Below are 18,440 nucleotides of genomic sequence, written 5' to 3' on the forward strand. Positions count from 1 at the left end.
CCAGATGTCCTCCTCCTATCTTCCAGACTCCCTTGCTCCTTTCTTTCTCTTCTGCCTCCTGTTCTCTGGAGTCAATCTGAGCCAGCCTGACTTCCTGACCTCCAGAGGCCCCACTTATAGCACCACGTGACCCGCTCCCCCAACCGAATCATTTAGATCACTTTCTCTCAACCTGTGTATGCCACATAGAATTATAGGATTCATTAATATACTTCAGAATTCTTACTACAAATTAGTTAGTACATAAAGGACAGGAAATAGGAAAATGCGGGAGGGGAGGGGGGAGTAGTGTCAAGAAATGACATCAGATGATTTCCTCAGCCTCCTTGTCAGTAGAAGGGAGAAAGATAGGATAGCGACTTCATCACCATCTTTGACCCTGTCCTGCCCTTGACTCCCCCTGCAGAGGTGCACCTTGAGAAGAGCCCATGTGACACAAATGCTCCTGCACACATGTGTACACAAAAACGCACACACACAGCAGTACCTCAAGGCTCAGTGTTCTCAGGGCTATCAGCACAATGAACGTAGCTGCTGTTTGCTCAGCTTTGGGGCCGGCTTCCCGTCCCAGAAGTCTCCTCAGCACGTAACTAAACTTCCTTCGCAGGAGACTTCAGAAAATCAAGGTCAACTGAGCTTGTAATGAAGGAAACTGGAGGACAAATAAAGATTGTTTTTTTCAAATGATCAGGCTCTTCTCTCATGGCAGAGTCTTATCAGTGGGAGAAAGGGTAGGGGACAAGTGTGGTGAGGTGCAGGAAGAAAGGGGACATGGGTTGTGTTTGGCTAAAGTGACAGTGCGGGCCAAGAGCTTATCACGGCCTTTGTAGATTATTGATCTGAGCTGATACCAAAGGCTCGGGGGTCTGTGTGAAAGTGTGTGTTCAAGGTTTGGGAAGCTCTGGCTTTACTCACCGAGTGTTCACAGGCTCAGTTCAGTTTCACCTCATGTTTTTAAACTTGGGTTTCCTCTGTCAGCAGAAGTGAAAACATTCTTGAGCGGCACAAAGAAAAAGATACACGTTAGATGATAATGCTCGCGCTTCAAGACTGTAAATCGTCTCTGTCAAAAGTACAGAGAGTTAAAAAAAAAGAGAGGAAAGTCTTAATTCATCTCCTACAGTACAGTCACACAGCGACTGTACTGTATATACACAGGTAGTTTTGTCAAGGGTCAAATTTGTTATGTTGTATATGACACTGTGAAATGACAGCAAAGGTCAAATTTATAATTTTTCTTTACCCCAAACTAAACTACACATTTTGTAGGAAATCAATTACAGCCATTAGACGAGACAAAGATTGGTTGAACTGCTGGTGGGTTGTTTTTAAAAAAAATCATCTTAGAACCTTTTCACTTCCCCTCATATGACACACAGGCACTCAGACAGAAACTGACGCACACACACACACACACTTACGTACAGCCTTATCTTCCAGGGTCTTGTCTTGTTTGGCCAACGCTGTGCAAATAGAAGGTGCAATACATCTCCTGACAGTTCCCAAAAGCAAGGGGCGGGGGGTGGGGGGGGGGTGCATGTTGGCCAAACAAACAGCCAACCCTGAGTCACCCAGACAGAACTGATTTCTCATGCTTGAGTGAAATCCATGCACACACACATTACAGGCCCTACATGTAATGATACCCGTTATTTGTCAGCTCGGGCTTCTGGCTGTTTTGTTGTTTTTTTTTAAATGTCCAGCAACCTCAAGACAGGGGCTGCTGCTAAAGTGAATAGCTCCCAGCAGGCTGTCCACAGGCTCCTATTGTCCTCTGTCATATTTTATTATCTCATCAAAAAGCAGGAAATCCGATTCCCTCTCAGTGAAAAAGAGCTTATCCTTCTGTCTCAAAGCAACCTGTCACGAGAGAGGGAGATGGAAAGAGGTGGAGAGGACGGGAGGGGGTGGGGGGTGAGGAGAGAGGCAGTGAATGAGAGTGATTAAGCGGCTCATTGCTGTCAGTGGTGCCTCGCTTTTTCTTCCCTTCTTTCTTCCCCCTTGATTGGTATTTACCCAACACACAGCGGGACGCAAAGTTTAGGGCGAGAATTGTGTGTGTGTGTCTGTGTGTGTGTGTGAGACAGGCTTTATCCCTCTTTGTTAATTTCTTCCTCCCTTTTTTCCCCTCCTTGTTTCCTCCTTTCATATAGTGTTACACAGGGGTAGATCAGCATTTATATCCCTTTTCACTAAAGCAGTGGGTTTTTTTTTCCTTTTAATCCACTGTAAATTCTTACTCTCCCCCTTTCTCTGTCCCCCCTTGTACCTCACCTACAATCACAACCTCACCACACTCCAAACCACCGGGGCAGCAGGACAGGAGGCAGGTGTTCTCAGGGTCTGTGTGATCCAGTTTGTTTCACTGTTTGGATGTTTGGGAAATATACTGTGAACGTTTCCACTCTAATCACCTCAACCATCGAACAAAAGCTTAGCTGCGTCTGTCACTGCAACAAGCCTGATAATAGAGCGTGACCTTGTCATTTATTCCTCCTTAAACTGATTACAATGTATATAATTGACATCACATTCTGTTTTAAAAACCTAGTTCTACAGAAGAAAAGTGTAGTAGTTTATCAGTTTCATTTATTTTTTTCTGACAGTGTAACATCACGCCAGTGAATTTTCAATTCTTCCTCCTTTTTGTTCAGTTGATTTCCAGATACTAATCCTACAAAACAAGGCACATTATCTAGGAATGGCATCACTAAGTTTACACTAACACATTAGCTCCCCAATAAATAAATATAACAGTGTCAAGAGGCACAAAACCTAACAAAGTTGTTTTCTAAATCTCACTCGTGTGGATGTTCACCGTCTGTCGCCTTGTTTTGCCTTTTTCAGGCATCACTCCTCACATCAGCACAAAAACTCTGAATCTTCTCCCCCAGCCTTTTTTTCCCCTCTTTGTACATCTGTCCTTTAATTTCGGACTCTGCTGAGAAGTTGTTAAAAAAGACCAATGAAATATGTATGAAGGATTGTTGGCCACGCGATTGGCCCCCATTTACCGAACAGCCTCCAGAACGAACGGCCACTGGATAATCCCCCACAATGCCCCTGCAACAAAGGCCCAACAGCTGACCCCAGAGAGAGAGAAAGAGAGAGGGAGGGATGAGGAGGGGGAGAGAGTTGGACAAGGTAAAGACTGAAAACAGTGTGGACTGACTGCCGGTCAGGAGACAGAGAGAGATCTCATACAGAACTCACACGTACTCACAAAACAAAGCCTTGTGGGACAGGAATAACTGTTCTCTCCTTAGACTCGTCTCAGCCCCTCCTTCTACAGCTCGTTCTCTCTCTCCCCCACCCCTCCCTCTCTCCCATTCTCACTCTCTCAGTCAAGAGGATCTGAAATACCAATACCCTTTTCTCCTTGACATTGCTTTCTCCTTGTAGTCAGCGTTTTGCTGTCCTTTTATAGTCAAAACGTCAGGAGAAATTCCATGCAGGAATATTCTTAGTAATGCGGCACTCCCTGCGTCTAACGGCTAGGGTGCTGTACTGCACTGGCCCGTTAGGGAGGTCTTTGGGGACGAGTGTGCGCATGCGCTCGCACTCCTAACTGGACATCACACACACACACAAAGTTGCCCTCATAACAGGGTCATTGTGCCACTATTTCAAACACCACGAGTCCGGCCAGTGAATTATATCCACATTTATCCCTCCAGAGGGGGGTTTAATAGTTGGGGAATTGGGCTAGTTTGTTTTCACCAACTCTTTGTCTCTCACGCACACACATACAGAGGGCAAGCTCCTAATTCACATCTCGTATTTTTTTTACCCAAGCAGTGGACACTGGATCCAGACCAGACCTATGGGAACCGTATATTGCGTCAATTCATCAGCCCATGGTGGGGGGGAGGGGGCAGGTGCTACCCCATGCATCTGTTAGTGTGCAACATAAAAAAAAAGCTGCCTACATGTTTAATTTTGTACACACACGTGTCCGTGTGTGTTTGTGCATATCCATGGCCGCTAACCTTGCTGTGTCCTGACACTACTGATGAGTATCTGCAGGACGCTGGGAGAGGAAAGTGGCGTGGAGTACGCACTGTCAGGCGTTTGGGCAGCCTGCAATTGCTACGGCCACTGCTGATGTGTGTGTGTGTGTGTGAGAGAGAGAGAGAGAGAGAGAGTGTTCATTGTGAGCATCAAGGGAAGTGGGCAGAAAGACAGTCAGCATTATCCAAGCAGGTGACCCCTGAAGGCTGTGCCGCCCTGGAACTCTGAGTTGAGGAAAGAGGCTCAGCCAAACCCGCCAGGGTACCTGTGTGTACGCCTGCGTGTGTGTGTCTGTGTGTGTGTACAGCAAAGCAATATGTAGAGCTCTGTCACACTGCAGGATGTGTCATCTCCTTGGCACAAGAAGGTGTGTGCGCTGGTGTGTGTGCTCACGCCTGCATGAGCGTGTGTGTGTGTGTGTATGACGGAGTGTTGGCTTGGGGGAAGGTGTCACAGATCTTTGCCAGACTAATCATCTCCATGGTGTCGGTGAGTGCTGCTGTCAGGGACACTAAAGAGACGGCGTGTCTCCTCGTACCCAGAGCATTTAGTACTTCCTCTTTCGCCAGCACCTTCGCTACCTCTCGCAACTCGGTTCGGTCACAGATTTACAGTGAGACTAATAAAGATGTCACGCACGCCGTGTGGCAGGCAGGGAAGTAGAGGATGTGAGAAACCTGAGAATTCACAAGAAGTGGCTTTTCTCAGGCCAACACCTCAGCTGTGTTTTAAGGAAGTAGATAGTGAGAAAGATTTATAGTTTTACATCCACTGTGAACACAAGGACATGTTCTACAAGTCAAAGGCCCAGAAAGATAAGGTTGTATGTAATGTAGTTTTTAGTATTGTTCAATCACTATATCTGTATTACGACTACGTGCCGTTCCTTCCATTTTGCAGCAGAGTATTGTTTGTCATGCAGTAACAATATGTCCTGTAGACAAACTTATAATTTTATAAGAAGTAATAAAAACTCATTTAGAGAATTACCTTAACCTTTAAGGTTTCTTTGGTTTTCAATTTTGTTAAACTTAGACTGGGAAGAAACTATTAAAATAAAATATTATAAAAATAGTATTGAGAAGAGATCAAATATATATACTGTATATAGTGAAAAATAAATACAAGCGAAACAAAAATAACTCTGCATCAGAGGTGGTGTCAACAGTTTGGCCTGGTTCTATTTGGTTGGTAAGTGTTAGGGGCAAAAGTAAAGATGCAGATTCAAAAAGTTCTCATCGACTGTTGTCTTTTTTAAGGTCCCTGACCGTTTCCTGGAGGTGGCTGAAATCACACTGAGAGAGTTCTTCAATGCCATTGTGGCCGGCAAAGACGTGGACCCGTCCTGGAAGAAGGCCATTTACAAAGTCATCTGTAAACTGGACAGTGAGGTTCCGGAGATTTTCAAGTCCCCCAACTGTCTTCAAGAGCTCCTACACGAGTAAAAAAAAAATCTCCTCCTCACTCAACTGCTTTTTATGAATTCACCAATTTCGTAGAATTGTATTCACTTTCCCTCAACATGATATTTGATTTTTTTTTTCTTTTTTTTGAAAGGTTTTGAAGTAGCATTCCCTATCTGAAGCCTTTGAGGCAGTTCCTGAAAGACCTAGCTTTGTGTTATTATATTTTGACCTTAACTATTGACGATTATTATTTGTTTGTATTTTTGATGAGCTGAATAGACTTGATTCCTCTTGGGTGTTTTTTTTTTTGGACGGTGTGATTCCTTATCTGTTGGCATTTGTTCTTATTATGATCAACACTAACTCAGTGTGTGTGAAACTATTATTAAGAACATAGTCTGAATTCCTTTAAAAAGACCACAATCACACTCAGCCTTGTTGCTCCAGTCCACCGGGTCGTTACACTAAATGCCCTCTTGACCCCCCCCCTCCCCAAAAAAAGACTGCGCTACTGAAGATGTCTCACACTGGACTAACACACATAGACATACAGCTGCAAACAGAACTCTGACCTACTGAGGCTGTGGCCTGGACTAAGACTGGACCCATGGTACCAGTCTGTGCTAGTCTGTGGGACTTTTCTCAGCTCTACCATGTTTTGAAGTGTGTTGTTCCCAGCAGGTAGAACACTGTGTCATTTGGGTGTATAATTTTTTTGATTATTATTATTAATATTATTATTATTATTGTGTTTAATGGTTATTATTTGTTATCACTGCTTGCTAAAGAAATTGGCACTTCACAATTTGTCTGTCCCTTGATGGCGCCGCAGAAAAAAATAAATTATTGCTTAATTTTATTCCATGAGGTAGAAGATTCTGGAATATTTTACTACAATTTCCTACTGTAGTTTATTCCTCTCTGAAGTTAAATTTGATATTTCATATTTAAGTCATTTGGGTTTTTTTGAAGACAAAAAGAAAGCACAAGTTCAGCAAACAAAATTTTTTGGAACACAGTTCAACCACAGACCTGCTTGAACTACAGATATTTGGAGGAAGGGGAGGAGAAAAGAAAGGCAATTTCCACAGCAGATTTTATGCTTCGATGCACTAGTACTGTACCCATCAAACCATAAAAACAAATGCTACTTAACTACATTTCAAATTATGGTGGGGTTTTTTATAAAGTTTTATATAATCAATAGTTAGCTTCTGCAAAAGCCCAATATCATGGCCGTGATTTTAACGTGACTCACCTCGGCGATGAGTACAATTGGTGATAAAGTTATTTCACTAGCAAGTGATACTTGAATTTATTATGATACTGTGGAAACGTACGGTGCTGCTGAAACGGTTGGCATGTAAACAACACAAAGGTAGAAAAAACAGAAGAGAGAGGAAGAACTGTTTTGTCATTGTTTTAGTCTCCACTATTTAGGAGCTCAGAATTTAGACAATCCTCACGACTTCACAGGATTATAAGAAAAATGATTCCAAGCAGAACTCAGGCGTTCATTAATTCTGCTCTTCAAGAGAACTTAAATACACACACAAACACACATTCTTATACGGCTCCTTACTTCCTTCCCTCCGCGTTCACCTGCCTTTGAGTGATCTCGCTCGTCTCTCAATACAACAATGGTAGGTCAAAGGTAAGCACTCACCCCAGGGGTAGATGGAGAAGCTTTCAGTACTACAAAGAGCCAGGACAAAGACGCAGAGTGAGGAGCGATACGCACCTGAAACCCTCCTCCCCTCTCCTCCTCCTCAATCGTCCCACCATCCCACGCTGGCAGTATTTAAGACTCAAAGTATGATGATTCTCTTCAGTCACTATGCCTACAACGTTGCTAAACACCATTCCAATCACATTTTTTCAAAAAAAGCTTTTCCAGCTGAGTTACACCTGTCGACAGCGTGTCTATGTTTTTTACCGACCGCCTCGGCCTTTGTGTTACTGCAGTTTTGTTAGAGCTAATTTGAAGTAAGGACAAGACTTGAATACTTCCTGTGCATGTGAACTGGTCATTGATCTAAACTCGACAACACGGCCCAATACTGAGTCTGTGTGTGTGTGTGAGAGGTAGATCAAAAGATCAAAAAGGTTGGCAGGTTGCTTAACCTGCTGACTTGTCTAAGTGAGACAAAGCCGCTGACAAAAGGAGGCAGAGAAAGACAGGGAGCAACTCCCTTCATTATGTCGTCCCCCTCGCCCCCACTCCTCCTCCTCCCTAGACGGTGTTCTTCTTAAGATCCCGAGCCCTGAGAGAACAAGCCGGACACTTTTCTCACTGAAGGATGGGCTTGGCCCTTCATGTCTCAGAGTCTCAAAGCACCAACCAAGGGTTCTAAAGCAGCCCAGACAAAAGGAGAAGGGAAAGGACACTTTTATCTGATGCACAGATTATTGTCGCTCCCATACCCCCGCACTTCCTGCAACCCCACCCTAATGTTAAAGAGTTTCTGATCCTAAAAAGATTACTTCAGGATAATGAAGAGCCATGTGCAGAGAAGGACGGAAGACAAAAGATTAGCAACACCATAATATTGCATTCAAATTTGTTTTCTATCCTGTTTCCCTTTTATGGCATTGTATGCTAATTAGGACGTTATTTAAATACATACACAGAATAGACTTTTTTTAAGAAATGAAAAATATGATTCTACGAAAAAATTATATTCTGTAGATCAACTTCTGTGAGCGGGCACTGATAGGAATCGTTTCATAAAGAAATCTTAAGAAGATATTTTTAGTGACTGCTTTGTTTAATTCTGAATACGTGACATGTTGCTAGTCTACGGAGCAATAGATGTAGGTTATTTGCAGGTTTGTGACCAGTTTACCTTATGGTTATTTTACCTTTTTGTAATGTGCTAAATGGCTGTTCGAAAAAAACAATACACACTGAATTTTCATTTTTTCCTAAAGTATGAGTCTGTCGTTGTCACTGCTGTAAATAATGTCAGGATGAGACAAAGAAGAGATGTATAGTTTTTCTATAGTCACACAGAAGAAAAAGAGTGGAAAAATAGATGCTTTTTTTCCTCTTGGATGAAACCCGTAACCACTCTTTCAAAAAAGAAAAAAATTTAACAAAAAGAACAACATTTTTATTTTGTTCTTTTCCTTGCCATGCCTTTAACGGGATTCTGTTTCCCCATCGGCAGTGCCCTTGATGTTGCACCAGCATCCGTTTCTTAATTTTTGCTCTACAGAACGATGCATCGGGCAAGTGGTCGGGTAATGAAGATGTCAGGGAGCGTCCCTCTGGTGGTCAGCGGACCAGCTTTTGTCCAAAAACAGGCAGACAACTCATCGTCACAAGACGAGCGTCACAAAACGGAACGCACCGCATTGTACAGTCATAGAATAAATGAAAAAAGATTTATATCCATTTTTTTTACCGAGTTCAACCAGTTGGGAGAAGTTTTGACGATGTGGAATTTCTGTATGCTTTGCAATGCGTGTGTGTGTCAGAGAGAGAGAGAGAGAGAGTGAGAGGGAAAAAAAGATTCTGAGAACCTGTGAACCACTGAGTGACACAATTCTCAACACTGTGGCCCCACCCCCACCCATGGGAGTACCATCCTGACATGTAAATGATTCTCATTAAGCGTTGGCAATGTGTGTGTATGTGTGTGTGTGTGAGAGACAATTTCCTCTGATCCGTTTCCTGACCTGTTTGAAAGAGTTTTTTGTTTCACACTGCTTTCCGTAGTAATCTTTTTTAATTAATTATTATGATTATTATTACTATTGTATTGCTCCTCCATTTTGTTGTAAATATCAAGGACATGGACTCGCAGCGATAAATACTGCCTTTGTACAACTTAGCAATATGTTTATGTAAATACAGTTTTTGTTGAGTTTTTTTTTGTATGATTCGATCACAGTGCAGTAATTCCTACTGGAACAGCCATGTTTTAAACACGGTCAATAATTAAACACAGGTTGTAAAATACATAAAGATATGGCTGTTTTTTTTCTTCTTCTGTTGGTGTCAATTTGTCTTGGCTTATTTTGTGTAATTTATTGGTTTAATTTATCCTAATTTATTTGATGTCATTTTCTTTTGCTTTGTTATTTTCCCCCCAAACAGGGAAGGCTGTACTGCATTTCATTAAGTAGAACCACTCTAAATGATGACGATCCTTAACTACCTAAAAAGAGGAAATGTTTTCCAGTTTGCTTATTGGAGTGACCAGGAATGATTAAATAGTGCTGAGATTAGGCAGCTAAATGGAACTGGACAGTTTGGATTAAAAGGAAAAAAAAAGTCTGATTCTGTTCCTGAAAATGGCTGAAAGCCGAAGCAACCTTCTAAGCAGCTTTTGTATTTTTTTCTTGACCCCCCCATTACTTTTGGCCAAGCCCAAAAACAACTAGTAGTCAAATTGCCTTTTGTGCCTTTACCCTCTATGAACTGAATGTATGTGCAGTATATATGCAAGCTTGTGCAAAATGAATTAAAAAAAAATAAAAAATGAAAACAAAGCAGAGAAATGTGTCGTTTCTTCCTACACAATTTGTTGTTGTATATTTATTTATCATTTATTTGTTATATATATGACAAATATATTTAAAAAATTTGGTTTGGTCATTTGAACTGACCCTGTCATATTTGATTTATTTTTATACTTTTTATAATGCTATAAAAAGGCAGCACTCGTCTGCAACTTTCAGAAATGACTTTAGACTCCATTCACATTTTTCAAAAGAAAACATAAAACATATTTTGTTTAGTGAGTGTTTGAAGTCTTTTTTTTTTTAATGTTAAAGAGACTCTGCGTGTTGTCTGGCTGTTATTTTGTGGTTTTCTTACTGTGACCTCTGTTTTATTTGCCATCTTGTTTTTATCCTTACACTGTTTCTTTTTCTCTTCTTTTGTTCTCAACTGACTCCTTTCTCACTCACTCTGCTTTGATGCTCACTTTCGGAGGTGCTTCTTTTGTGTCTTTCTTGCTTGCTTGCTTTTATTCTACTTTTTTTTTCTCCCCACTCTCTGCTGCGTTTCTTTTCCCTCTCGCCTCCGCCTGCCTCGCCTCTCTTGCCTTCACCGGAGGCTACAGCTCCTTAGGTTAGGCTGAGACAGCATCTTTGTACAACACCGACCGTCTGCTCTGTAATCAAATACCATCTGTCGCTACATCTGAAGACTCACTGCCACTTCCTCCACACACACACACGCGGGCGTGTACACACACACTCATGTGGGCACACATGCACGCACACCCACACACACCACAGCTGTGCGCTACACTCCTCAACAATGTGTGTGTCTGCACAATTTTTCTGTACACTGACCCGTGTACATACAATCATTCCACCTGATTCATTCTTGGCCTGGGAGAGAAAGCCACTGGAGTCACTTAAACCACTTCCTGTTTTTCCCCACCTCTCACCACCGCAGGTTCAAAGGTCATTGTCTTCAGGTATCCGTGTTTGTTCTGTGGCTCTGTGTGTCAGCAAGACCTTGGCTGCTGTATCAGACGGGAGATAGTGGACTCCAGCTCCTCAGTCTTAGATCAACGGCCCACTATCTCAGAGGCTGCCAGCCTTTCCCAATGTTTGCCCAACGTTTGTCCCTGCTCCGGCACAGAAAACGTTGACACGGTCCCCAAGGTCTCTGTGTTCAAGTCCCTCCTCCTGTCATGGCAGCTTGTCACAGTCACAGAACTTTTTTCCACTTAGTATTTACACTTCTCAAGAACCTTTGTACTTTCAACTATAACTTCTGGGAGATCTTACTTCATTTGGATAATAATTAAATTATATATATATATAATATATATATCTTTGAAGTTTTTTTTACCTCTAATTCTGGACAACTTTTAGATTTTTGCTTTGTTTGAGCAAATATTGTCAAATCAAATAACCTCTTTAACATAGTTAAATATAGTTAGTTAATATTTATTCTTGTTAATTCATGTTGATTAATATTGATGATATTATATATATAATATATGTAATATATGGCAAACTCCCAGCAGCCTCGCTGATACTGTCACTCTGTGTGTCTTATCTTTAGCTATTTCTCCGGGATGTTATGGTTCGTTTATTTTATTGTATTTATTTGTGTATTACTGTATTTTCCAACATCGACAAAGTTGACTTTTATATTAATAATATTTATATTATACTTTTATATTAATAATATGAATTATTTGATTTATTTTTTCCTTCAGCAGAGGCAGGGATTATATGATGGTTTTGTGTTACAGCCATCCACCTCCAACTGGCCAACATAAGGAAAATATTATAAGAAATATTTCGACATGAAATCATATAAACTTATTTGGGGCTTGAGAATTAAAAAAAGATGTATTTTGTGAATTGAGAATTAAAAAAAGATGTATTTTGTACGGTTCCTTGATTAGCTTGACAGTGCATGTAATTTATTAGTGCTAATGCAATTAATCTTTTCCAGAAAAATGATTCCAGTTCCAATCAAAGGCAACAAAACCACATCTCCATGTTGCACAGATTGATGGATTCATCCTGCATGTGTTCGTAATTAAATACTGGGTTTCATCTATTGTGGATGGAGAAACACACTGCATGCTCCAGAGACACTGGCACAGCCTGGGATCAACTCACAGTTGCCCACGTTTGGTATCAAACAGGAGGACACCTAGTGGTCACTATGTGGAACGGACACTGTTTAACTTTTTTGATGTCCCTCTCATCCCATCCTGCCACAGTTATTCTCAGTTGTTTGGTTGCTCTCTCTCTCTCTTTCTCTCTCTCTCTCTCTATTTACTTTAAGCGCTGCAATTTTTGCATACTGACACGTCTAATGTCTAAAACTGTACATGCATTTGCAACATAGAAGTGGATGATGAAACAGATATACACAGACGCACACACACCTCACTCTCTCTCTCTCTCTCTCTGGAAAGCTTCAGCGCAACTGGAGCCTCGGAGGCTCAAGAGAGGAGCCTGGGAAAGGAGGAACAAAGGGCCGTCCATCTGCAGCCATCACCACTCCGCTCCCCCCTGCTCCCTCCCTCGGTGCCCTTGCGTCTCTTCCCTCTCCCCACTGGCCAGCGCCCCAAATTAAGACTTCAGACAAGAAAATGGGCTCACTAAAAAAAAGTGCAGAGCAAAAGCGAGAGAAAGAGAGCGAGAGAAGAAGGAAGTCCCTAACAAGCCAAGAGGAGCAGGGCGACAAAGCCTCTGTTGTTGGACAGCAGGGCCCCTCTGTTGCTCTGCGAGGAACTGTCACTGTGTCAACTTGGAACACTTGCCCGATAGGAACACAAACCCGAATAAACACGTAGCCACAGCATATCAGACAGGCAGAAACAAGTTCTAACAGCCTATGATTTAAAAAAAAAGTATAGCAAATACTTAGACAAAACATACTAAGCACATACTTAGGCTACTACTTTAAATTATGGGTGATGAGACAGCAGTTGTGAATTCTTGTCTGCACATCCTTGTTTTCAACTGCCAAAAGAAGGTGAAAGGAGATAACGCCTTGAAAATACAGTAAATGTAAGTTGATAGAACTGACGTTTGAGTTGAAGCCAAAAAAAACGGAAAAAAAAAGATTAATGCCATTCAAATTATAACAGATGTTATATGTTTAACATTTTGTTTTCCCTGCACTGTAAGGCCTGGGGGCAAAGTCATCATACATGGTTATTATAACACACACACACACACACACACAGTAGAGTACAGTTTGTACTTGTTTTGTCTCTATTTGAGTATCAACGATCTGTGTCTTATGTCTATTTGCCAATAGAAAGGCGCCAATGAAATAAAACGTTTTATGATTTACTATTATTCATCTGTATATGAGGGCGTATACAACAACAGTTTGTCTCTTTTTTGACAAACGTTTTTTTGTAGATGTTTATCTGAAACACTGATTACATGAATATCGTTGATCACAGACATGTCCACTGTAGCTACAGTGGGGCAGTGGCAGGTTTCAGGTTCGATACCACCTCTGCCCCTGATCTCTGGTTGGTGCATCTGCTGTTAAAAACATTTCCATTGATCCCTGTGTTGTGGTGCGATTGTATGACATTAGGGGATTTTGTTGTTGTATTAAGAACTGATGTTGTTCTGATACGTCTTGACCGCAGTATGTCAACGTCACTTCATTCTCTTTTTTCTTTTTTGAATGTTGCATAAACACACATTTTAACATGTGTTTGGTTCTTTATAAATACACAATAACAGCAATGAAAAATGGGGGGGCGTGGGTATCAGCGTGGGAGTACAAGTTTCTCTCCGGGTAAAATAGACTGTGAGTGTCAGAGAAATGGAGAGATAACACTGAAGTTGTTTGGCTTCATCCAGTCTGAACTGGGTCTAGAGGGTCCAAGACAGATGGCACTCAGGGCAAAGCTGGTCTGGTCGTTCAGTCTTATTTTCATGCCTCTCTATGTCTGTCAGTGTGTGTGTGTGTGTATCTCTCTCTCTCTCTCTTTCTGTCACACACACACACATGCTCTTTTAATAGCCGTTATTGGCATCCTTTTCCTCTTCCACATCCCAGAATCAGAAATCACAGAGGCCCATTATATTTCCTATTGACCCATTTGGCAAGATGTTGAGAGCATCAAGTGCTGGATTAAACTGAGAGCAGTTTATAATCCCATAATTCTAATGCCTTAATTACTTAGATGAACAGAAGTTGTTTGAGCAAGGGCTAATCTCTGAGACATAAGGGACCGGGACAGGGAGCAGACAGTGAGTTTTTTCCACTTTCCTACACGCACACAGGTTTAATTGTGGTATATTAGCAGTGTATTAAATTTATCAACCCAGATTAAAAGATTTACAGACTTTAAGGTTCATAATAATCTGAGGTCAGGTGGAGTGAACCTGCAAAATAGTTAAAAAGATGAAGGATTTTGTTGAAATGCACGACACAGTGTACTTCCTGAGACTTAGTAAATTTGGGAATTTTCTGTTATAAAGAATATCAGTCAATATGATAGAGAAAATGTGCCTGTGGTGTTCCACTGTTACACATTAAGACGTTGAAAAATGAATGTTCACAACATAGACTGAGGCTAAGAAAATATGAATTCTGCACTCATTTCAAATGGAAAACATGTTCCATTAATGCTCAAAATGTAAACATCCAACTTCAGAACGGCTCGATGTATTTTAGTGACATTCGTGACTGTACCCACACTCTTCAACATCTTTGATAATCACTCCACCTGTCAATCAGAGTGTGGAACAAAGGCTGTCTAAAGTAATGATGATGACCTCATGCCTGGGGTCTACTCCACACAGAGAGGGTCTTAACACCGTTCAACTTGCCTTTTGTGTCTCGGGCTGTTTTTCAGATGCTACCAAGTATCTACAATCACTTCACAGTACCTCTTGGGGCGGCAAAAACACGCACACGCATACACACACACACACATACATGCAGTGACAGACATCCCCTTGATCCGTGGGATGGAGCACTGAGCCAGGAGCGAGCCTTAAGACAAGGAGTGACAACCGGGACAGCTGCAGGGGCTGAAAGCCAGTCTTTACCACCACCACCACCACCACCCACTCTGCCTGCAGCCAACTAAACAAGCCATTGTTTCTAGCCAGGGCCTGTGGTATTTCATTTGTCATGAAATTGATATGGACATAAGACGACCATGAGGTACTTTCTGTACAAAAGACATTGCTGCTGTTGGTTGCTGAGCACAGTTTGCTTACTGCCATGATTCTTAACCTTCTCGTGCCATTTGCCCGGAGCTCCCTGCTCCGGACTATTAATAAATGTGCTTGTTTCAAGGTAAAGAAAGAGGGAGGGGGTGGGCGACTGAAGGGTATTGTTATCTGGAGGGCTACAAGAAGAAAGAAGGAGTGAAAACGTGGGAGGGACTGAGGTTAGCTTAAGTTCCAATCTGTTTTTGTCATCCTTTATGATCTTTGCTTTCTCAGGTTTCTCTGTGGACATTAGGCAGATTAGGCCTTTGAGCCTAAGGTAGGTCACCAGCATCCAGCTCAGCTGTTGTCAATCTCCGTTGAGAATGGCTGCTGGAATAAACAAAAACCAGGATGTGTACTGTAAGCTACCAAAAACCTAACATGTATCCTCTTCACACTATCCACATGTGACAAACAGCAAAAGGAGGACGGTAGAACCAACAGCTATGATTCTGGTGAAAACAACAGTGATGCTAAGATGCTCAGCATCATCACTGTCCCATGATCTATAATTCTCTAAGTCCAACCGAGTTCACGGGCATAAAAACAATAGCCCTCTATCTCAGTCAAGGGCATTCCTTGGCATAACAATAGGACCATCTCCTCTCCCTGTATTTTCCTTTCCTCCCCTCCCTCCCCATTCTCCAACCCTTCCATCAAAGAGCATTCCATTTCCAGAGCCCCCTAAGCCCTTCACTTTGGGCCTGTACATGTGACATGGCATGTAGACAGTCATCTTTAAGAATTGATTCACTCTGGTATCCAAATCCTACGGAGCCTGACTGCCAAGATACCCAACATAGGCGCCACTCATGAGGTCCAGGTACACAGCAGCTGCTCCCCAACAATAAAGGCAAAAATGGGAGGCACTCAGGGGGAAGATGCAGTCCTAACCTCCCTCTCAAGCCTAAACTGGTCACCTTGAGCCAGTTGTTCCCACCCCGCCTGCCTTCAGAGATGACAAAGGATTGGGTCCAACTTTGGGATGAGGGTGGTGTAGAACTGAAAGACACCCATAATTCACAATGGAAGAGAGAGCGAGAGAGAGAGAGAGAGAGAGAGCAAGACAAAGACAGAGAGAGAGAGAGAGAGAGAGAGAGACTGGGCATAAGAGAGCGGGAGAATTTTTTTTTATCCTTCCTTGGAAAAAGCATGCAGCGACGGCTGTTCTACCAAGATGCAGAGCAACACATGGAAGACCATAAATAAGACAATGGCATGTTGTTTTCTTCTGCGCCACATTGTGTAGAAGCCTGAAGGTCAAGTCAAGGAGATGCAGGCCCATCCCAGAAGCTCCTCACATGCACATACACACACACACACACACACACACACAGAAGTAACAGCGGGTACATTGTGGTACTACAGATAGAGATCACAAATCATAGAGAAGGAGACAGGAGAGATATTACCTCACCTGAAGTGTTTCCATAAACTCCAGTGTACCAAAGCCTTGGGAAGTGGTATCACTCCTCAAGCAGGTCGTGACCCACGCGAGCAGTGATTTATGATGATGCAATCTAGCACATCATCCATCATAAATAAGGGAGAGTAAATGAATAGACTGAGGCTGTAGATACAGCATTTCCACCCTCTGGTATTATGTATACCCAACCACTGTGAGACATAAATTCCAAGATGCTCTGCTGGAAGTTAAGAAACTGAACAAAGAGGGTGGAAAAGATGGGAAGTGAAAGCACCACAGACAAGGACAGAGAGAGCTAGCATCGCTGGTGTTCCTGCAAAAGTGGGAGAGCGCGCCACGGCATGTTCGGTGCTGACTATACCAAAGCAGCTCAGGAGGGCCCTCATTATGATATTAAATAAGATTTAATAAGTGAAAGTGATTTGATAAGGTGATTATCCCAACCCATTAATAGAGCAGGCTTCTGGCCGCAGAGAAATACGGCCTATCTTTCCATCAAACCAAAGCCTCTTTAGCTGCTGAGCTCCTTACTGTGAAAACACTGCTTCAAAATCAACAGCACACAAAAAAAAAAAAAACGGCCCTGTGGGTACTTTCAATTTTCAATACTCACTTACCCCTCCCCGTCCCCACCTCCCTGTCTGCACATCTGATAAATTGAACTCCTTAACATGTGGGTCAGAAAGTGAGGCCTTCTTAGAAGGAGCCAAGAGTGATATTTGGCATTGATAAAGAGGAAGAATCTGTTTCCTCGAGGGCCTTTACGTTTGAGGAAAAAATAAAAATGGCATTTTCTACTGGATATTTGGGGTTTGGTGAGAAATTGGTGAAGTGTGTGTGTGCATTTGTAGAAGAGATGAATTGTTAAATTCACTGTCTGATAATTGATTAACTCAAAGGAAATGCAAGTGCTAAATACCAGAAAGAGAGAAGAATATTTTAGTTTTAGCCACAGATGTTCACTTAAAGGTGAAACCAATTTGCTTTTAAAACTAAATTATTATAACCTGCATTTAAACCTGTCTTAAGCCAAACAAACTGGTGCATTTTGTGGGGTAATAAAAGGCAAAAAGAACTTGTAATTTAACATAATTGAATTAAATACAGTAGCTTAGAAGAAATACAAATACATGTACTGAATTACATACATTCCTGTGTTAAATTATTGTAGCCACTAAGTGGGTAAGACGGTTGGGCAAAATTACCCTCAAGCGTATGAGAGACCATAATTACATAGGCAGCCAATCCCCCTCCCTTGCCCCCCAAACATTTTAAAAGCTCAAGTAGAAGAAGATTACTTTAAAGCAGGGCTGGGGCAGAGCTTTTACTGGGAAACTGCCTGACAGTATTAACACAATAAGCAGAAAATATAATACAAGAATGTTCCTATCATCGTAATCTGCAGAGATGAGGCTGAATCAACCTGGAATATAATCCCAAGGAGTAGGTGGCATGGGTATTAGGTCCACACATACTCTACACACACACACACACACACACACACACATCATCATCAGTGTTATGCAGGATAAGACTTTGGAGACCACTTTAAACCTTGGATAAATCAATAGGTCTGGTTTATTCATATATATTTATTGGGGTCATTTTATATGTGCATTTCCTTCAAGTTGACATGCACTTGAATTGCTAAATAATGTGCTTCTCAATCCAACGGCTCATTTATGCTGAAGTGAAGTGAACAGTGTAGCTGGGCCTGAGGGACACCTTGAGGGAATAAAGTATGGGTTTGCTGGAAGGACAGATGCAGAATTTGGTTGCTGACATTTGGATTCCTGTAAGACAATGTCGCCTTGGCGAGTAACTTTCACTTATTTATCTCTCCCTCCCTCTCTCTCTCTCTCTCTGTCTGTGTCCCGCTTTCTCTTTCTCTCTCGCTCTTTCACTTCATGTATCTA

At 42.0% G+C, this 18,440-nt stretch overlaps 1 protein-coding gene and 1 long non-coding RNA gene across 2 annotated transcripts in view; one reads left to right on the forward strand and one right to left on the reverse strand.

Annotated features, from left to right (window-relative positions):
* The window catches only part of prox1a (prospero homeobox 1a), a 31,947-nt gene extending 22,028 nt beyond the window's left edge, over window positions 1–9,919 (forward strand). The window contains exon 5 of the mRNA XM_008312944.3: window positions 5,271–9,919. Coding sequence (XP_008311166.1) covers window positions 5,271–5,456 — 186 coding nt within the window. The 3' untranslated portion in view covers window positions 5,457–9,919. The remainder of the gene's footprint in view (window positions 1–5,270) is intronic.
* Window positions 1–18,440, reverse strand: part of LOC103380834 (uncharacterized) — an 82,359-nt gene that overhangs the window by 57,422 nt on the left and 6,497 nt on the right. The window lies entirely within an intron of this gene.

Source organism: Cynoglossus semilaevis, chromosome 7 (assembly GCF_000523025.1).
Source record: "Cynoglossus semilaevis isolate Cse_v1.0 chromosome 7, Cse_v1.0, whole genome shotgun sequence".
NCBI classification, from domain to species: domain Eukaryota; kingdom Metazoa; phylum Chordata; class Actinopteri; order Pleuronectiformes; family Cynoglossidae; genus Cynoglossus; species Cynoglossus semilaevis.